This window comes from Emydura macquarii, unplaced genomic scaffold (genome assembly GCF_026122565.2).
Source record: "Emydura macquarii macquarii isolate MOO-44397 ecotype Brisbane River unplaced genomic scaffold, CSIRO-AGI_Emac_v2 contig_1253, whole genome shotgun sequence".
In the NCBI taxonomy this organism is placed as follows: Eukaryota; Metazoa; Chordata; order Testudines; family Chelidae; genus Emydura; species Emydura macquarii.
In genome coordinates this window covers 64,789,097-64,812,081 of record NW_027131390.1, presented here as the reverse complement: position 1 = coordinate 64,812,081, position 22,985 = coordinate 64,789,097, and the positions used below count along the sequence as shown (strand labels likewise).

At 38.3% G+C, this 22,985-nt stretch overlaps 1 protein-coding gene across 1 annotated transcript in view; it reads left to right on the top strand.

The window, feature by feature from the left end:
- The first annotated feature begins 530 nt into the window (after positions 1-530).
- COL3A1 (collagen type III alpha 1 chain) overlaps positions 531-22,985 on the top strand; it is a 68,205-nt gene continuing 45,750 nt past the window's right edge. Inside the window, exon 1 of the mRNA XM_067549046.1 lies at positions 531-719. Coding sequence (XP_067405147.1) covers positions 641-719 — 79 coding nt within the window. The 5' untranslated portion in view covers positions 531-640. The remainder of the gene's footprint in view (positions 720-22,985) is intronic.

Sequence of the window (22,985 nt, the reverse complement as noted above, 5' to 3'; positions counted from 1 at the left end):
ACAGCGCTGAAATTCAGCTGCCATCATTCAGGGCCCCACTTTCGTTTAATCTGACTTCTCATCCTCAGAAGTACCAGGGCTCTTTCTTTAACTTCCAGGACTCCTTCATTTTCTGTCATCTCCCATCATGTAAGGTAGCTACTTATTATTTTCACTATGAAGTTGACAGGTTGAACTTTACTGAAGCTCCAAGTATTATACATCTTGGTTAAGTCCTAATGGACAGGAAAAAAATACATTACTACATAAAAGGCACTATAACTTCATTCCCACATACATGCAGTGCAAACACATACACACTAACTATGCATACATCTGTGGGTAGCATACATATACAAAAGCTCCAGATGTGCTATTTATCTAGTTTAGTTTCTTCTTTAAGGCCAAGAGAAAAATTCATCATTTCTTTTAGTGTTAAGGTGATTGGTCGTCTTCTCATATTTCAGAAAGGGGCTGGAAAGTAAAGGAAGCCAAACTTTTTCCTATTTAAGGCCAAAGCAAAGGAATGCCTGTGGCTCAGTTCTGTGCAGGGCCCGGTGCTGAAAGGGCAGGGAACAATTGATGGTGCTATTTTGAATTGATTTTTCTTTTCCTCCCGTTTTTATTTTTGCACATAGAGTCTCATGTCTAATATTTAGACATGACGAGCTTTGTGCAAAAAGTAACTTTGCTCATTCTTGCCGTGTTTCAACCCTCAGTTATTTTGGCACAACAAGATGGTAAGTAATTCAAACTTCTTATAAGTTTATTATTATGTTCATCAATTCATTTCAATAGCACATAAGGAAAGAGTATTTACAAATCTCCCCGGGATACTTTTCCTTCACTGATTCAATATTCAGATAAATAGCTAATGGTTTAGCTGAATACTGGAATATGTGTATTGCTAACCAGGAGGTTCCTAAATGTAAGAAAAGTTTGCTTTTCTTATGTTTAAATGTGCTGTACATTTTTCTCTATTTAAGCTGCAGTTGTTCTTGTTCTTTCTGGTGCTCATATTATAGCTCTGGAGAGTTGGGGGTTTTTAATGATTTTGTTTTGAATGCTAGCCCTGTGTAGTCTGGAAGTTATTTGTCTCATGTAATAAGCCTGTGTTTCCAGCTGTTTGCTAGATTGCTGCTCTGTTGCATACAGTAAGTGCTCCTTTGGCACTACATGGAAAATGTTTCAAAGATTTTAGCCTATAGAAAAACACCTTACAAATTTTAACCAAGGTTGCTGAACCCATTTTTGTAAAACTGCACAAGGAAATATCTGTCAGCTTGTTGACTTTTTATTTTTCACACAAAGCAAATGGGTGAATGCATTCACACTACTAAAAGCTTTTCTATCACTCATCTGCAGGCTGTTTCAAACTCTTAAAAGATCACTTAACAGCTAACTGCTTTACTTTTATTTCATACATATCCAGGGATGGATGGATGGGTGTGTAAAGCAAGAGAGTACTGACACACAAATGAACCTGGAATATAGTGGAAAAATTACTCTACACTCAAATTCAATTTAGAGTGAAGATTACTGTGATAGTTAGCAGATGAGTTTCCATGAGAACACTTAATGCTTTGGGGATCTGTACTGTTTCCTAGATACTTTAATCAATGTGTTTCAAATCTTTTAACTCTTAAGATGTAAAACTTTTGTTCATGCACAAAAGAAATTAATAAAATAAATACATTGATAAATGGCAGCAAAATAATATAAAATGCAGAGCAGTCAAATTCAGCCAAACTTTTGACCAGCTCTGGTAAAAAATAAAAAAAGGAAATGATTAGAAATGATTACTTTACCAAATTGATGGCCAACCTATCTGCAAAAGCATAGCTAGACAGCAACCTGTACATCAGGGTTTACTATATTTCTAACAGGATGTTTGATCAATGGAACAATTGGAGCATAGGGTAATTGTTTCTTTCATGAGCATATCAAGTATTACAATCTGTAACAAAGAAGTGCCCAAATGAGCTCCAAATGTCAATGTTCCTCACACAAAAAATAGGTGGAAATTAAGCTTCTGAATGTTTTTTAAATTATGGATTCCAAGAGATTCTTTAGACATTTTCATTTATTTAAATTATGTTTGCTGTAACTTGGCATTTTTACATCTCTCTGCTTTCTCAATTGACCCTTCAGTTTTTTCAATAAAATGAATATTGTAAAGCCAGAGGAAATGTATGCAGTGGGGACACTTCTCTGCTATAACAAAAGAAATTAACGTGCTTTTTCACTATAGATAATGGCTAAGGATGCTACCTTGATTTCCCTTGTCAACAAAACCCTCCTGCACACCATGCCCTGACAAGACCATTCCCCTCACTTTGGTTGTCCCTGGACTTTACTGTGTTACAAAACACGTTTGTTCTAGTAATGGTCAATTTTGGACATGTAAAGAAACAGTTATGTCTAAGAAGTGTGAGGGAGTATTCTTAAGGGATCATTTGTTTGGCACATTCCAGGTGCATGATATGGCAACATTTCCTTACTGGGCTAGCTTCCATATGGGTTAGAGAGAGATGGTTAACTCGATGTTGGTAAAATATCAGTTAATCAATTTGTAAATGCAACTGAAACTAAATATCTCCTTTGGTTTGCTGTGAACATACAGTACTGTCCTTACCCTGGAAAGTTCTTTTTCACAAGGTTCAAAAATCTTTTCACTCTTCTGAAACCATTTCTATTTCTTTCCCCACCACCATCACAATGGGCATACTCAAAAAATGAATAATGCAAAGATAATTCAAAGAGTTGACTATTAATATTGTTAATGCACGTACAGTGCAGTAATGGGCTTGGAAGCTAGTGTTTCCATGACTGAAAAGAGAATTTCCAGACATGCTAAATTGCTCTCACTTGTCAAGAGAAAATGTTTATATGGTTTATATCAAAAGTAAGTCAATATAAAATTTTCCTTGGAAAATCATGTTAGTAGACAAGCCTTGGCAAGATATTAAGGAAGCTGTTGAGTATATAGTATATTTAGAACAGTCAGATGTAGCTCTGGGCTATGAGTTTTAGTTTTTCTGTAATAACCAGAAAGGGGAGTTTAAATACAGTCTAAGATTGAACCTCTGCTCAGCTCAAATTATGGATATTATTGAATATGAAATATTCACTCACTACAAGTAATCCAGGCTATAAAATGTCCTGGTAATCTAGCTAGAGTTATTTATCTTGTGGGGAAAAAATTATTTACTTTGAGATGGGCTTAAATTTAGATTTTCTGGTCTGTGTTAGTTTCATCAGTTTAAGCTATATTGGCCAACCTCCTTCATAATGAAGTGCCACCTAGTGGCTGGTAGGTTTGCTTCATATGTGACAAAAGTAAGAGTCAAGAAATGTATACCTAATGCTCACCTGTTACATTATTGAATCATTGATTTGGGAGCTATTAAGTTATTCAAGGCCCAATTATGCCACCTTTACATTGGGTAACATTAGCTGCCCCCTAAGTAGTAGTAGTAGTAATAATAATAGTTGTTGTTGTTGTTATTATTTATTATTTATTTATTATGAAACTGAAGTGTTGCATCCTGGCCAACTCTGCCCAGAATTACTGTAACTTTGAAAATAATTTATGCAGCAAATACTTCGTGTTGAAAAATCTGAGACTAAATCCTTATTCTTGTGAATACAGTTCCTCTGATCAGGTGTGTACATGTTCCTGGAAGAGTGTCAAATTATAGAAATAATATTTAAATTACACATCTCTGAAAGAATTTATATACACCCATTTAAAGGTATTTTAAAATATATGGAACACAATGATGCTTGCTTTACTAAAAGCTCTGCCTCGAGCCTCAAATGTTCACCAATACAATAGATGGTTGAAGTTCACTGTAACACAAAAACTGTTATTAGAACTGAGGAAGTAAATGTAGCAGGGAGTGAGAATGGTTTTCTCTGTATTCCTATAATGAAACCTGTTCTAAGAAAGATTGCTGCAAACACACCTACCTGAAGGCTCCTTTACACTGTCAGAGTGGTGTAAAGGGGCTTTTGTGTACATAAGAATCAGAACCAAGAATTGAATACAATTATGCTTCACTGTTGTTAGACCCTGGACTACTGATTGCTCTCATTCCCTTGAGTAGTTCCTTAAATGGATTTCAAGCTGTTACCCAGCCAGCACTGACTCCCACCAGCCTTTGCTAGCAATATATCATCCACACCAACAATGACTATAAGGAGATTTTGGAGACCTAGGGCCTTATTGTTCTCTGATTTACACCCTGAAAATTGAGAGTAACTCCACTGCTGGAAAAGAAGCAGAATCAGACCCCCTATATACCTGGCACCTAACTCTATGATTAGGCATTGCTTCACACTTATAGTATGATATAAATGCTGCCTCAACTATTTGGTCAAGCAGCACACCTCTTTCTTGATGTCTCGGAAAAAATTCTTTGAGAATAAGTTTTGATCTTTCATATTAATATAGTATTCCAAGTGGCAGTTTTCAAAAAGTGGAATGCAGCCAGGAATCAGTATGTTGTTGCTTCTGCACTAACTCTTCATTCTGAACATCTACTTTTGATTAAATATCTGCCAAAAAAAAAAAAAGCTGTTTTAGAAATGACGAGGGGCAAAAATAGGTCCAATTTAAGAGGGTGTTTCTTAAATGGAAAGTGTTGGGGTTATGAAGAACTGGCACGAGTTCAGTGATATATTTGTGTGATTTCTAAAAGAACAGCAACATTTTTAGTGTTTGCCTACATGCTACAGCGTGCTACATGTGCATCCATTGAATTAACTGGTGGAGAGGAAACACTTGAGACAGTTAGCAATGTCTTTCTTATTGCAGCCTTTGCCAACCCAGACATCTCAAGCTTGCCATAATGCAGATAAAAGCAGGGATAGACTGAGACATGACTGGCACCCGCAGTGCATGGCCACGGATAAATATATCAGAGTAGATAAGCTGTTCTATTTGGTGTTTAAATACAACAAATCAGGTGTCTAGTGTCCAAAGAAAAAATAGTGGGTTTGTATCAAGTATACATTATTCACCATTCAGTGAATGTGAACGAAACGAACACCAAAGCAGAACAAAAAGGGATGGTCGGAAAAGCAGTAAGAAGCAGGTTTCTTTATTTAGCGGAGCAAGTGAAAGGGAAGGCCAATGGCATGTTTCTAAGAAAATTATTCCAGTGATCTTTATTCAGCAGCAGTAACATGCTACCATGTGGGACAATGTTGGCATACTACAAAGGCCACCCTTCATCCATTACCTGCTCCACGTGCTATTTTGGATCCACTGTCTAATAAAATGTCTCATTGCTTTACTGAGCATTTTTTCAAATGGATCCACAATCCAAAACATTGTGGATAAAGAAACTGGCACCTTGATGTACTGCAGAGTGTGCCGAGTAGAACACATGGCAATGCACTTCTGGCACCTGGATGTTTTAGCCTGTGCTTGCTGACTATCAAATTTTAAGCTAATGCATTGTTAAAAATTAGTGTTTGAAATGAAAGCTTAGCAATATGCACCTCTCAAGCAAGACTGTGTTTTGGAAAAGTGATGAGTGACTTTCTGATTTGGAAAAATCAGAGCCTAAATTTAAAGTCTGGGGAATCCTGTCCCTTCAATCAAGTGTGTATGTTTTTGGAAATGTGACGGATTTCATAAACACCATTTAGATCACACAGACATTAGCCTTATGTGAGTGAAACCATTAGGTTTCTTTCATAATTTTCCATATTTGTTTTTGATTTGAGACCAAAGCTAAGCAAGACTGATTTTTGAAAGGGAGATGGAGTTGGAAACGTTCACTGCTTTACTACAGAGGGAGGAGGCAGAGGTGGAAGGTGTTGTCCATTGGCAGTAATATTCTTGTTAACAGACTCAATACTTGAGTCAGAGCTGTTATAGCCACTCTCCTAACAGAGTTACAAATTACAAGCAGGTCCTCCATTCTTTTCCAGTTGTTGCAAAGTTTTGGGTCTTGAATTAGACAAGCACAAATGAGACCACTTCTTGCCAAATGTTAGTTGTTGCCAGCCTTACACAATTCTTGGCTGTTGGCTTTAATCAGTTCACCCAATGGAGACGAAAGAACAGGAATTAGAATCCCATTTTTTCCAGTGCCATATTGACATGAATATATTATTGAATCCGGTGCCTGACATGCTACTGTGGGTTCAAAGTTTGTTATGGCTCACTATTTAATCAAAAATATAATAAATAACTAGGGACATATCTGCTTTGATAATCTGGAGAATATGCTATGCATCACTGCTGGAGGGTGACGTAACCACCTATTAATGCAGCGTTCTTCATTGCAAGGCCCGAGAGCCAGTGGCGGCTCCCATCGACCCTAAGTGCGGCTCTCTGACTTATTGTTTATATTCCAATTTATTTCATTTTTAACAGTAGAATATGTACCGAGCCTATCAAAGTCCTCCTTCTTTACACAGCCCATTGACCACATGGTACGATGTGCACCAGTAAGTACATCTAAGTATATCCGTTGTATAATAACGGTAATATTACCATGGCAACCAACATAGAACTTGAAGTGTTCAACCGTTTGTGTTGTATATTATTTTTTGGCCCCATTGAGTACCTGGAAAGAATGGATAGATTCTTAATTCCGTTGAAGAGAAAATCGGAATGTGAAACAGGAGAAAAAACAGATAAGAATGTAACTGTGGATATTAATGAAATGAACAAACAAAAGTTTCACGAGTCACTCTGTAACATTACATAATTAAGGAGTAGCAAGCAATGTGTTAATTTAGCAGTTGCTGTGGCTCTCACATTGAAGTTTTTTTGCCAAAGTGGCCCCTGCTTGAAAAATAGCGAAGATCACTGTACTGATGTGTGCTTTCAGACAGTTAGTTTTTTCTATCTCTAATACGCTGCATTTGGGTTTGACAGCAGTCTGTTGAGAGAAGAAAGAGGCTTGAGCTGCCACGAGTGGTATTTGATAATGTGGCATGTTTTCTCAGGCTGGCAGGCAGCATGAACACTGTTGTTCTTGGATGTCATCTTATGACTGAGCAATAACCCAGTGACTCTAAGAGCAACAATTGCAGCATACACTGAAATAATTGCATGCCCCTCAAAATCGGCTTGGGATAATGACTCTTCAAAACCTATGATACTGGAGCTCGGTCAATAGCTGTGTCTATTGACCACCTCATTTCCAATGTTATCTTTTTGTTGTATTTGATCATGAAAAAAGGGTTCAGACCAGAAACAAAGGGGTGACAAGAAGTTCAACGGCAAAGCTGTATTTTCAGTTAGGCTGTTGAGGGACTTGAGGTAACTAGATTAGATTCTGAGGTAATTGTGGAAATGCAGTGTGATATAGCAAAGTAAAATTTGTCATCAGTGGTATCTAGAAACTACAGGTGGATCTTAAAGAAGCTGGAGTAATATCAGTGATTATCCTATCCAGCCTGAAACCTGCCCCCTGGTTTCTCCATAGCCCTAACCTTATTACACTGCATTATCTGTCTAGTGATGGCTTAGTAATACCTTCAGATAGCTGAGGCTTCAACACAGGACTTGGTCTCAGTTGAAAGCATTACTAAACATCACCCACTGCCTACTTATCCAAAGCCTCTATGAACATTTATAGACCTATAATCTGACAAGCATCTACAACGTTTAAATGAAAAATATAGTTAGCTCTGTAATATTCAAAAGTACTTCAATATTAGGTGGCAAAATTTTCTGTTTGTCAGCTACTATTTCTTATATAGCACATTAAAGCTGCAGTTAAAGACTAATTTCTGGACTTTTCTAGTTTTGATCTTCAGCAGTTATTGTAACTACATCAACTCAGTTTAGTTTTAAAAAATGGGAGATTTTTAATGACCATATTTTACCTTAAAATAGTTGCAAGAATACTACGTTGAATATCCCTCATTCCAGACATTTGTCATAATAATATATCCTGTACAAAACATTCCTGATGATCAAATATGCAGTTGAACTATATAGTCTATGGAGTAAATCCTGAAGTCCTACTCAATAGCTATTGCAATTTTTACTCAAGCAAAACTCTCATTGTTCAGTGGGTCTTTTGCCTTAATAAAGAATGAAACATTCTATAAAGATTTTGGAATTTGCCTCCTTCTTCCCTCCCTCCCCCCACCCAAATTAATGACAATTATTTTTACATTTTTATACAGTAGTCAGCATAATCCCTTCCATTGACACAAATTAAGTGGATTTAACATACTGAAAGTCCTTCTTAGGGAGTGGAGTGAGATGCTATTTCTCTGATATTGTGCCAATTCCCAGGAACCTATAGAGAAATACTTACATTGGCTCTTTATGGAAGAGTTCTGAGGAACTTTGTGGGCAAGGTTAGGTGTTAGAGAAGGTTGAACAGGGGACAACAGATACTCACACCTCTGTTCCATGCTTAACCCAGGATTTCCACTTTTCACTGGAATTAAAGCTACTTAAAGCAGCATTAATACCCATGGTATCCTCTCTTATCCTGCTACAGAACAGCCCAAGGTGACTGACCACACCTTTCCTTGAGGGACCATAGTACTAGAGGGGATGGGAACAAGGAACAGCAGTCATGGGTCAGCTGTCCCAGCAAAACAGCATCTTCTCTGTGGATATTGTATTTCCCTTCCCCTACTCATGAATATTTTTTATCAGTAGAGTCGGGAGACCTCACCTTTTGTCCTCTCACATGAGGCTCTGCTTCCCTGGAAACACTATGGGGGGGATACTCACAGAGTTTTCTGGCTGTCCCTTCATGTTTTCCAGGATCAGAAGAAGCATGGTTTGGGAAAAGGAAACTCCAGTATTTAGACAAGTTTTTTTATGTTTAGGAGTCAATTCTCCTTTGTACAAGTCTCCTTTATACTACTGTGACATCGTAAAGGGAATAGAAATGGTTCCTAGAGATTGCCCCTTGTTCTGCCTATTCTTGGTTGCTGGATAGCACATAAAGGGAGACTGTAGCAAGAACATAAGTTTAGAGCACTCCTTCAGCTACAGTACATGAGATAAAATATTTTAGAACAATGATTATTTTTCTACAAACTGTGTTTCATAAGAACACCTATTTTTACTTCATAACTCTTCTCACTTAGAAACAAAATCCAACACCCCTCTGCCCTCTCTTTCTTTTTTCACTTCAGTACTAATCCTGCTGGCTCTAAGTTTCCAGAGCTGGAAACTTTGCCTGTTTCATGTCAAAATGACAATGGAAAACATGATATAACCAGTCAAACAACAATTGTCTGTTAACTTTAACTAGGGTAAACTTCAGACACTGGGACTTCTGGCTGTGTTTAGTGAAAATACATCAGAGGAGATTCTTTTCAGATTAGCTCAGAAACCACTTCCATTTTCCATGATTTTTCTCAAGCACTGTAGTTTTTAAAATGAAATATAAGAATGAGACTGAAAAGAACATGTAGTAGAATAATATTTGCATTTTTTTTCTTACGTTGTTTCACGCAAACACTTTGTGAAGAGATGTTTGCCAGGGAACTGAATCACACGCAAGGCACCAAACAACCTAAGAATATTACATTAAAGTCATGATGTTTATTTTAAGGTAGAATGCAGCCTCCTATTTTGAAGGCAAGTGTATACTGTGGCTTAGATCCTTAGTTATGGCTAAAGGGGCATTTAGCAGAACCCACAAAGTGGGATACAAATGTAGTTTTAAGACCTGGGCTGGCTGTGTGCCAGAATGATCCTCACACACAAATTAGAGCAAATTAAGAGCTATTTTCATTTGCACCAAACTGCCAATAGCTCCAAGAGACCAATCCTGCAGCTGGAGATCACCAGTCTGGAGGCAGCCTTTGCTGTGCTGCCTTTCCCCATCAATGTCCTCTACATCAGCAGCTGGGGGACGTTGTAGATGTTACTCACATTCTGTGTCATCAAAGGAGTCTCTCTTCCTTGGAGTGCTTTTTCCATGGCCAGCTATGCCAGCTTTAGGTCCAGTATCTTCCAGCAGTCCAAAGCAAAGTGATATCACAGGGAAGAATATAGACCTGTTTTCAATAGTAGGTATTAAAGGCTGAGGTGTGGCTGGAAGCCATGCTCCACGGTAATGCACTATTGGGACTCCGAGCAACACCGGGCTTTTATCTTCCACTCTGGGCCATAACTTGCTCCCACTGAAGTCAATAGACAAAGTCTTATTAACCAATGGATGCATCATTGGACCCTCACTTGTGAACATTGCTTGGTTTTCTCTTTTTTTTTTCTTCCCAGTGTTTTCTCTTTTATAGAGATGTGAGTACAAAATTGCAGCTCTTCTTTCAAACAAACAGAACAGAAACAATTGTTCTCTTGCACAGTTACTGAAAAATATGGGAGGGATGCTTCATTGTTACTTTGCAGTTCAGTGTGGGTATTACATTGAACATCAAAGAAGCAATGAACTGTGCCACCCTTGTTTTCCTGGAACTATGTGCACATGAACACAGCAATTGTGCTTTTTGGAAATCACTCTTATGTTAGTGAGAAGTTCTTTAAAAAAAATACAATCTTCTTTACCATTTGTCTATCTAGCAATCTATGTTAGCATATCCTGCTTGGTTTTATATAGATTTGCCATGATGCTATGCCAGTTGTTTCATAGGAGGATGTTCAACTGAAAGGAAAGAAGAAAGCTATTGTAGTGGGAATTACAGATCTTTGAGCACAGTAATTGAAATCAGCTCAGATGTTTGTCAAAATCTGTGCACAGTACTCTAACCCCACTATCCTTTTGGATGCTGCCCAGGTGGTCCTCTGTATAATATCCCCCTCTTTAATAAGAACCAAATAATCTGTACAGAGAAATTCAAATCCAGCTGCATCTTTTCATGTTAGATTAGGAGAAGAAAACAAAAGTTGCTTTAGGCTTGTTTCTTGAAAATCTTCATTAAATCAGGTTTTCACTAGCCCAGCCCTTGATGTCACATTTTTCTAACATCTTTAACTGTAGGGGGATTGAAGTCCGCAACAATACTTGTGCCCACTTTAAATATCAGAACTCACTAGCAATACTAGGCTTTCTGCATTGTACTGTCTTATTAGCATCAGGACAGGTATTAGTTAGGAAAGAGGATCTGAAATACTTAGAAACCAACAGCTGAAAAACAGTGTTGCAAATTTATAGTTAACAGATGGTCCAAAAATTGGAAAACGTCTTTGCCTGCTGTAATAAAACAACTACAGTGGTTTGTTTTGTTAACTTTATAATTTTGACATAATAGAGTTGTAACCAAAGCAGAGTTTTACAGGTAGATATTCAACCTTGACTAGAATAGATTCAAGGGGAAAACTATAAACACTGCCATATATATCCGCTAAAAGTCCAAAATACCTATGGAGACTGGTGAAGGATCACACATTGTTTTACAAATGAGGGCAGAATGACAGCTTTGGCTGACCTGTTCCATTTCTGAACCCTTACAGATACTTGTAATTTATTTGCTGTCACGGACATGATTCCTTTCTTTGGACAGTGTACTGGATCTCTTTTTAATACATCATCTGAATATAAAGTTTAAGGGCCATATTCTCCACTAACTTATGACCCACTGAATTCAATGAAATTGCACAGGGAGTTATGTTAGTGCAGACCCTGATGCTTTATTCATCTCTGATATACTCCTGTGAAGTCAGTAGAGTCACACTAGGACTGAATTTGCCCAATGTATCAGAAAATGTAAATTGTGTTACCATATGTACTGCACAGCACTGGAACATTTCCCATCTCTTGACATCTCTTGAGAAAAGTATTGACCTGAGCTAGCTTCTTCCAGGCAGACCTAGACACAGCCACTAAATAAAATACTTAGTCCTCTCATTTGGTTAGAAAAAATAATATTCCATGCCTCATTTTCTACTTTAATTATCTGATAGAAATTGTTTAAATGACCAGCAAGGCTAATCAACAAAAAAAGATGATAAATATTATTCTGTTTCATGAGTTCAGGTTTAAGCTTTTAAAGTGTAATCATTGGGCCCTGTCCTTCAAGATCCTTAGTGCACCTTGAACGCAGTGGGAGCTGAGGCCATCTCTCCTCAACTCCCAAGAAAAAAGGCCTGTTTTAAAATCTTTCCAGTATTTCCTGCTTCTAGACAGGTCAGAAATATCACAAGAACAGACTTTGTTGCAATATCATGACCTATCCCCTTGTGGTTCCTAAGCACAGAGGTATATGGTAATGAAATACATCTTTAAAGTTACCAGAGCTTTTTGAAACTCCAAAAACAGATTGTTTTGAATCTGAGAGTGATATTTTTTGGCAGGGAGAGCTTCTGAAATAATCTGATCAAATTTAATTATTCCTAGTAGTTATGTGTACCTGCCCGTTGTTCATCCGTACAACGACTTTCTGCCACCCTAATGCATGCTAATGGGTAAAATTGAAGATTATTTTAGGACTTGCTTTAAGTACTCTGCATGTGAACTTTAACTTTATTGGGAGTTATTTGCAGGGAAAGGCTATTCAAATGGGCCTTTGGCGTGGTATAAAAAATTGGATTTTGGAAACTGGTATGGGTGGGTCAAATCTTGTAGACCTTACTTACATAAAACTTCCATTCAAGTCTTCAGGATTTGACCAATAATTTATTTCAAATCTGTATGTGTGTGTTACAAGAGGAACTCTAAAATGATCTGTATTGTAAGAGATTGAAAAGAAGCTTGGTACATTTTGATATTTCCTCCTTCCCCTTCCTGCCCCTCCTCTCCCCCCACACACATAGCATATTACAATCATAAAAACAAAACAAAAAAGTGTGTTACCAGCCTACAAGAAGTTCATTGTTACAATTACCATATTCTTGTTAACTTGTACAGGGCTGTGACTATATACTAGGACAAAACCTGATCCATAAAATCAGTTGCAGTCATAGCAGGGCTTTGAGTTCGTGAGTGTTTGTTTTAGAGCTCAGCTCCAAGCAATGAGAATCTGTTCCAATGCCATGATTGTATCACTGCTAATCAAGTGATTTCAGCCAGCGTCTTATATTTAGAGTCACTGACACCAAAGGGTGGACAGGGTCATTTGACAAAATCATAGTAATGTACTAAGGACACAGAAAATGGGAAAAATCTCATAGACATTTACCAATGTTAGGAAGAGAAACTGGAAATATTATGCTATTGTCTTCCTATAAAAAATTAAACATATGAAAGTAGACTATTCACTTATTCACTGTGCTTCTTGTTCTCATGCAATCAACAGCTCTTATTTCAGGGCTTGCTCCTCTATGGTTCTGAGGGCCCCCAATTCCCATTGAAGTAAAAAGGAGTTGAGGGCACTCAGGTTTTTCCAGGGTCAGTCTCTTGCGGTCTGATCTGAAGCCTTTGAAGACTTATCTTTACTATCATGAGCTTTGGATCAGGCCCTAAATTCCCAACTAACCATTGGTGAATCAGGTTCAGTTTAGGGATTATATCAAAGCATAATAAATTAGGGGGTATCTGAAGTGCCTGTCTGTAATGGGGCCCATTTCTACTATAAAGACAGGAATATTAATATTAACCTCTGTTCTGTAATGCTAAATCCATTAAGACAGGGCCCTGAAGAGGAAAGATCTGAGAGATCCCCCTCATTCAGCTCCTCCAGCACACATTCCACACCTTCTCAGTTGTGCCTCAGAAGAATTACTGTTTAGCTCTTAATGAGGCTAGGGATAGTTAGTAGCAATAGCTTAGCATAAAACCCAATCTACCCTTGTATCCATTAATTGCTTTCGTCAGAATGGAACGGGGACTTCAGAAATTGGATAACGTAATTCTGTGAGCAACCTAGTAAGAAGTTGGTTTTCTGTATTTAGCCTATATCAATATCAGTAGCTTTTTATTACATAAAGTTTGGTTTAAAATGCTCACTTTGTGAATAAAGGCACAATTCAAACCAGCTGGCTGTTCTGTAAAATCAAGGGTAGCATATGGTCCTTATTTCAGAATGATGACTTGTCTTGAATGCATAGCTGTGAGTGAGCATCAGAAGTTTTATTAAGAACATCACCTACGCATGTTAAAATACAAGAATGATTGGAACAACTGATGACATAAAAAAGACCAGACAGTGACACAGACACAGTTGTTTTAAACTACAGTACCACAAACAATATCAGTAGTCTACTTAATATAAAGAACATGATTTACTATTCTTAATACAAACACAGTTGAAAACGGTAATGAAAGTGCCAATAATCTGAGAGTAAGAATGAAGGCATTCTAAATTTCACTGAGTGACAAATTGCAATCTGGTGTTTATAACACTCACATTGAGTTTCTAACAAACAGAGGGAATATCACAGCGCTTGGAGACTCATCAATAAAGAGAAAAGAAATGAGTAACGATAGCTTAAACTGTAGACATTTGTATTGAACAGGGGCCTGATTCTTCCGTCAATTCGTGTGAAAGGAGGAGACACAGATGGGGTGGATGTCAACAAAAGGGAGAATTTTAGCTCCATGATATACAATGCTTTCCACTGAGCAAAGAGATGCCCTTTGGACTCCACTCTGCATTGTCATGGAAGTGGTGTTCTGTGTGCATCTCCTCACTGGGGTAGGGTCCCCTCTCAAACCTATGAGGGTACAGCGGCATTATTAGCACTATTTTGTGCTACTTCCCCTCCTCACTGTGCACCAATGCTGTGGTGTGAAGTGCTAGGACAGCGATTGGCAGGGAACTATGTCAGCACCGGTTTAAATGGAGCCATTTTTGGAAGAGCCCAGAAAGTAATGGGAAAGTACTGGCCCTCCATCCAAAAGTCCAGGTTTTGTGTGGGTCTCCTAGGATACTTTTCCCACCCTGTCCCCATGGATCTCAAGACAACTGTGTGCTTGCAGAGTTAAGCTCCCTTCCCACTCCATGTAACAGCTAGTACCCTCCCTCCTGTTCCAATGAGATTCTCTAAGGAAAGACCACAAGTTGAACCTCATTGACTTTCCTTATCTATGTGTGGGGTTTTCTCACATGAGGATGACCTGAAGCTAAATCCAACTAATAATGTTGACTAATAAGCTGAACTAAAGATGACATCAAAACTTATTGCTCTGGAAATGTTGATCGTGTTGTAAAAAGAATATTATTCCATTAGATATGGAATAATGTGCAGGCATAGATGGACTCTTTCATCATCAAGCAGATGTCTTCTTAATGTAATTATCCTTACTAACTGAGAGACTTATGCTCTGAAGTGTCCCTAGTCTTGGTTTGCCAGAAGCTGGGAATGAGTAACAGGGGATGGGTCACTTGATGATTACCTGTTCTGTTCATTCCCTCTGAAGCACCTGGCATTGGCCACTGAGCTAGATGGTCCATTGGTCTGACCCAGTATGGCCATTCTTCTGCTCTCACGAAAGAGAAGAGAAATACTAGTTGTTGGTCCAGTCCTGTACTCCTCCCTCAGGCTAGATGCTTGTGGGCTCACAATCAATATATGATAGAATTGCTTATAAATAGCAACTGTATATATTGGGGGATTGAATTTCTTTTCCCACTTGCTGGTGCAGCATGTTATTAATTTAGGAACAGATTCTGCTACGCTTACTCATAAGAAGTAGTACCATTCTCTGTGAAAACTCCAAATGAAGTCAGTGGGATTACTTACAGAATTAAGATACTGCTCAATGTGTGTAAGGATGGTAGAATCTGATCCTATTAATGAGTAACCACTACAATATGAAAAACAATTGAAAAATTACTATTTATATAATCAGTTTAGATCAGTTTTCTGAAAAAAGCATCTCTTTTTGTGCTCTCAGAAATTGGCGTTTTAATTAACTGTGTGTGCAATTCCTGTCACTTAGCTCTCTAAATGCTGAAAAATGGGCCCGTCATCTCAGAAGAGAAGGCAAGCGCCACATCAATAATATCTCTCATTGATCCCGCATCTCTCATTGATGCGGTCAGGGATACGTGCTGTCTCCTGTTTATAGATGGTTTGCAGATCTCCTTCTTACTCTTCCCAACTGTGATGACTCCCGTAGGACTGCTTAACAGGAAGCATAGCCAATTTATGCCATATGCTTGGATTTTCTTGCCTAGTCAGGATTAGGCCCTCAGTTCTTCCTTCTTCTCACAACAAAACCTGATTTCAGTGAACCCCTATAGGTGAACTGTCAGAAGGCCTATCTTTAGTATTGCGAATGTTAAGATATAGCTATGTGCTACACATCCTACAAAATTCAAAGGCATGCTAGCCTTTCAGCTCCTTCAAAAATCCCAGCCTAAGTGAATTGCCCAAGGTCACACACAGAATTTGTGGCAGAATCAGGAACCAAATCTACAACGCCTACTCCCAGTCCTGCACTTTAAACACATCTCCTCTGTGAAGTACATTCCCACTACAACTGTTTATAGCATGTCCTCTTGTATACTTGGGAGAAATATGCCTCATGCAAAATGGATTCAATTAGTTACAGACGACCATTTCGAAGGGAATTGAAATTGAGACAATGTCTGTAGGTCTCTGCTTTTTTTTTTTTTTTTAATCTAGTTAAAATATTTCTCTGCTTATTTCTCCATCTCTAGTAATGAATCCTATAAAAGCAGAAAGTGTTTCAAACTTCTCCTATACTTAGCACTTATCTAATTGCACAGAGTTTAAAACATTTTGGCACAGCAAGCCAATGAGTTCGTTATGAGAGCCCATTTGTTTCCATTACTGATCTTCGTATGGAATGAGCATGTTTGCTTTTCTTATAAACATCATCATCATAACAGTCAGAGAGTTCATACCATTTGCTGCAAGGTAGGCATTTTGGCATTCTGCTGGTTTGTTCAGTAAGTGGAAAGGAATGCTGTTTCAAAAACTGGGATGGTAAAACTTGTTGTTCCCATAAATCTGCTCCAGAAGATGGAGGAGCTAGAAAATCTTCTCTCTATATTAAACAACTACTTTCCTGGCTACTTTATCCACATTTTCAGTCAACATAGTTTTATATTGATGACATTACCTAATAAATAGAGCATTTAAAACGAATTATAAATGCACTTTTAGCTACTTTACGTAGTGCTTAGATTTAGATTTACTGTCCCAAAATAGATGACAAATAAGAGAGCATAGATTACAAACACTCAAGGGGAAATTTCAAAAGCACCTGGGGACCCTGACCCAAAGTCCAATGAAGTCATTGAAAAAACAATGAGTTCAGTGGGGTTCAGATCAGACCCAAGGAATTTAGGAGCAAATGTTCCATTGAAAGTCAAAGGGGCTTGTACTTCTAAATCCCTTAGATGCTTATGAAAAATTTTCCCTCCCCCTATTTATAGGCTCTGTCCAATTCCCCTTTGAAGTACTAGGAAAGGCTCCTGACTTCAGCAAGCTGACTATTGACTTCAGCAAGCTTGTGGATCAGACCCTATCAGAACAGATTTTTTTCAATTTAGTTTCCCCGTCCTTCATCGAAAACCATTATGTAAGGTACTGGCTTTGTGTACATGGACAGCTGCCCTTTACAAGTATATCTTGTTTTGTTTAAAAAAAAAAAAAAAGGGAGGGGGGTGTTCTGAACTCGGGTTTACTGCCCCACCTTAGCTAACTCGAGTAAAACAGCTGTGATTACACTGCGACTCAGCTTTTAACTCATGTCAGCAGCTTGTGCTAAAGCCTTTAAGGGAACCTGGGGTTGAACTTAAGCTGCTAACCTGAGCTGCTGTGTAATCATGGCTATCTTAACCCAAGTTGCCTAACATAGGTTAGATAACCTGGGTTTAGAACATGCTGGGTTTTTTTGCAGTGAAAATGGATGGAATCGCACATTCTTAGATGTTCTTGGTTTTCTCACCCTCTTGTAGCTGGTCTGAAAACAAGTTATAAATCCTGCTACTAATGCAGCTACAGGAGATTTCACTTCCTCCAAAGAGGAGGCAGTCTGTGGTTTTGGAGAATAAATGTAGATCTTTTCCCCCTTTCATATGTTTGGGAGGGGGAGGGAGAGGTTGGGGGTTAGCTGATGATCCTGGTGTCTGAGCAAACATAAAGCCAAACACGACTGCATGACAGGCCAGTTCCTGAGCCATTGAATTCAATAGCAAAGTTCCCATTTACCCCAGTGGAATCAGGATTATATCCCATGTCACAGCTGTCCTCCCTTCACAAGAGGATATCCAGATATACTTTCTTACTTCAGTTATCTGAACCCATCCATGTATCAGCCAGATGGGGTTCTTTCAGAGCAACATGAAGTATTTCCTCTCAACACTGTCTGTTCTGCCTCCACTGCTGCTAGCCTGGTTAACAAATAGGAATTTTGGACTCCAACTCAGAACTAATGTGTGAGACAGGATAGATAACATGTTGTTGCACATAAACTCTGAAGGTACATAAATTTTCCAACAGAAAACTATTTATATTTCGTAAAATGTCTTGCAGATGTTCAAGGATTTATTATTTAAACAATTGCTGGCAAGCCATCACAGTAACTATCAAAGAACTAAAGTTGTTTAAAACCATTACAACTAGTGCTTTGAGAACTGGGAACAGATTTGATATTAGCTATTTGTTCTTGATACTTCATGAAATCTTAGTCTTATATATACTAATAGGAACCAGCAAGAATAGCTGGTTAAAGCAAGTATTTGACTATTTTAGCCACAAGTTAAGAACTAGACGAGTCAGCCTTTTTTATATCTCTATCATTTGTATGTATCACTTGTAAATGTTTTAGCACAGATCAGCTTTCCAGAGTATTCTAGAGCTGTCTTTTAGTCTTAATGTGTAATATATGATGCATTATGTCATAACATGCTGACACACAGATCTATATCTGAGTATCGAGGGGGTGTCTTGAACAGGCTAAATCAACCCAGATGTAATTTTCCTCTGGAAAACCTATTTAATACTTTCATTCTGCCAAAAGCCTCAAAGATTTGTTCTCCAGTTCTTTCAGTTTATTTCTTAACTGATTTAATGAAATCCAGAAAGTTAGATGCAAGTATGAAAGTCATTATAGCCAGTTGTCTGTGCCATCTATTCTTCTTTCTGTTAAATGATGCCATCTACTGTAAACTAAAAGAATGACAATGTTATGAGACTTTAGTGAAATCAGGTTTATTTATTACTGTTAAATTATGTCAGTCCTTTTATAAGACAATCGAGATTCCTTTGATTTTCATTTACATGGTTTAATTTCATGGAGGAATAAAATGAAAACCATGTTTTGCTAATTTTGAAAAATTGTGTTTTGAGACATGGTCATATTTTGTAGTAGTTGTTGAGAATACTTGACTTGAAAACTATTGGTAAAACAGTGGTAGTATATGCTAACTATGGACTCTATCCTGCTCCCCACTGGAGCTGTGCCATTAAGTTCAATGGGAACAGGAGCTGGCCTTATAGACTTCTGAGGAGAAAGTAACAAAACTATGTTGATGTAATGGGATTTGAGAGAACCTGAAACTGAAACTGTGCATCATTCCAATTAACTTTCTGGTGAATATGAAAGTGATATGCTTGAGCAAGTGTGGCTAAAGACAAGCTGCCGTTTGCAAAAAGCAGACAAATAGGGATATATGGAGCTGTATATATCAACCTTAAGAAGGTAAAGTCAACAAAGATACTTTACAATGTTTAGTTTTATATTTTATATATAGGAGTGCGTATGCACGCATGTATATATGCTCATGCATAAATACATACACATTTATACACCCAAGGGCACATATACACATACAAGCTCACCAGCATGTAGTTCTTTAGTTATAAATAATGATATTTTTATTAAACAGTTCTGAGTAAACTATGGTTTGCCCTGTGCAGTGAACTAGAGTAAGAGAAAAGGCACATTCCCTTCCCACAGCAAGGTGGCATGGGAGGCAGATACTTTTTAACTACAGAGGACAGGAGGTACAAAGATGAGCTGAGTAGCTCCGAAGGGGGTATGCCCCTGCTCTGTATGCTCACTAGACTATGCTGTGGGGCAGATCTGGCTACCCCTTTTAAAAAGTATATCAAGACCTGCTCCTCACTCTGCTCTGCCCTGCCCAGTGCCTTGGAGGGGAGAGGGGATGGCATTATGCCTCTCCTCCAGATAGCACACGTCAGACAGTGGCCCATCTGGAGCATTCAGCAATTGCAGAGCCATCCCTGAGCTCTTTGCATGACTAACACTGTACGGTGGCTTTCATTACAGAATGCTACTCTTCTTGATTTTAAAATACATTTTAACCCTTGTCTAGCATATAGTCAATAGAAATGTCACCCAGTCTTCTTCTGAGAAAGCAATGAATTTACCATGGCCCCCTTGCAAATGTTTTGTTTCTTCATTAACAACCACTGATGAATGAGCACATTTATCACAGTACAAAAACATTTCTTACAGGAACATTCAGCACTTAGCTAAGAGAATGCTATTTTCAGAAGTCCTGTTTTCAGAAGTGATTTAGGCACTAGGAGCCTGAGGCCTACAGACTTTCCAGTGACACTTAGGCTCCTATGAAAAAACACTAGGAGCAGCACTAGGAGTACCTGAAAAACAATATACTACTTTGTATATTAGAGCAGACAAAATGGTGTTCAGGTGGTGACTCTTCCTAAAGTTCTGAGCAGGCCATTGCAGATGTCAGTGTTTTTAGAACAAGTGGCTGTGTAATCAGAAAGCTCTCAAGTTTAAGACACAATATATTCTGACAGAAATCTAATAAAATGCAGATTAATCCTCTGTAGGTCGGAGGATTGGGTTATCTGCCCTGACCTCCATCCTTGACATCTCTATTTGTTGGCTTCATTTACCGCTTGTGTTAGTTTGTGGGTGTTCGTGTTGATTGGTATTATGTCTTATTTCCAGTGAAGATAGAACGGTGGAGTCACTGGCTACTGCTCACTGTCATGTGAGAGCAGAATTACATTTTGTAATCCTAATCCATGTCAAGTGGCTGGGAATAAGATTTTGGGATTAATCTGCAGTCTCTTGACTGCATTCTTGCATGTCACAGTGTGACTTGGATATACTGATGATGTCTCAAGTGGGGAATAGCATCCTCAAGTGACAAAAAAGCAGCAGGAGTAGTTGAAGCAATGAAGATCATGGTCTATGCAGGAGCATACTTTGAGACAGCACTGTCCTGTCCTCTGAGAACAGGTTCCTAGGGAATGTATACAGGAACAGCCTCCCCAGGGGCACTAAATGGACTACTTCCTGGGCATGAAAGAAGAATTGGGTTAACTACTTCTCCATTCCACCAGCCCAGAAGATTTTGATTCTCCTCCCATTGCCCCTTATAGTACTTTAGCACAATGCAAGGCACTTGATGCTTCCTTCTCTTAAATCTCCCTGTCACCCACCCCATCCCCTGAAGTCAGCAGCACAGCCTGCAAGTGATACTGTGTACCTGAAAAACAATATACTACTTTGTATATTAGAGCAGACAAAATGGAAGCAAGAGGAGAGACGCTTCATGGCTGATGGAAGAGAGATCAAGGTGGTAGTAAGTGAGGGGAAGGGAATAAGATATCTGGAAGGGATAGGGAGAGAAAGAAGAGATGGTGGAGGAAATTGGGGGAAAGGGGGTGGAGAGATGGAAGCAGCAAGACTAGAGGGATAAGAGGGAATGAAATGGGGAGATGCCAGTCATAGGAGTAATGCAGATGAGAGAGAAACCAGCAGTGTCAGTCAATAGAAGACAGGGAGACTGAGAGGAGAGGGGCATGGGAATGGCACGGGAGTGAGAGAGCAGAAGGGAATGTAGGGTAGAAACAAACTATGGAGACAAAGATAAGAGGCAGGCAGGTAGACGTCAAGGGAGATGGAGGGAACAATGAAAATGAGTTATGAGAGTGGGCGAAAAAGAGAGAAACTCCTGAAGGGAAATGGAGAAAGGAGAAACAGATCCGGGTGGGTAGTAATGGGAAGTAAAGAGTACACTGGGGTACAACCTGGGAAGCAGAGATATCAGGGGGTATGAAGGAAAGAAAGTGCACATGGGGTAGGAATAGAAGTTGACATAAACTCTGGCTCAGTCTTGCACTGTATGAGTTAAAACATTGCTACATTTAATGCTGTTCTAAGTTGTCCATGTGACATCAGTGGTACTTTAAGGGCACAGCTATGAAATAAATGCTTAAAAATATATCTGGGGTGCTTATAAAATCTACTGAAAAAGTAGCACAAGAGGGTAATGATTACTGGTAAAACATATATGTTTTTATATTGATGAAAATTTAAAATGGGCATATGGGATTAGTTTGGATTTATGAAAAATGTAGTGCTATGTTAGTATGGAAAGCTGTTGTTGAAAATTGGGATTCTAACGCAAATGCAGACATGCCTTTGCTGTAACAATGCTTGAGGGGAAACCATTACAGGGAATAAATAAAATAAAACATCTTAGATCACTGAAAAAGATGTCCAGCTGGGTTTTTTATGTTGTTGACAGAATATTATGACAAGAGCTATGTGCATAATTTGTAATGGATAATCTGTTCAGATATTGCAGTTATGGGGAGTGCATAATGCACAGATAGATATTTAATTTATTTTGGTATTTGTGAAATGCCTATGAGCAAATTGTTGTTTTGCTGAATTTACTCCTTATTTGAAATTGTTCACTGAATACTTTCTGTATTTCTTGATCTGTAGATTGGAAAACAATTCATTGAGATGATTATTTGATATTTAAGACTCCTGTTGATTATAAGGAAATTTTATTTGGTCCTTAGCTTTGATTGGAAACATAAGTTGCATGGTATTTTTTTCTCCTCTTTGACTGATTGATTGATTGACTGGAGCTCTCAGAACCAGAGTTCTCAGAAAAAATATTAACTTTTATTAAGTCAAAGTTCAATTTCTGTAAATATTCAACAATGTACATTTAAAATTCACTATCTGCGGCATTTCTGCCAGCAAACATGATCACTGGAGGAATAGTTGCTGAAAACAAACTTAAGAGTCATAAACATAATGGGAATTAATTTGTTAAAACATTAATTTAATACTCACAGAAGCTGCTCTGTAATATTTGCTCTTTTCAAATGATAAATGAATTGAAAACCTTTTTGGCTATACAATTTTAATGTTATGTTAAGATCCAAC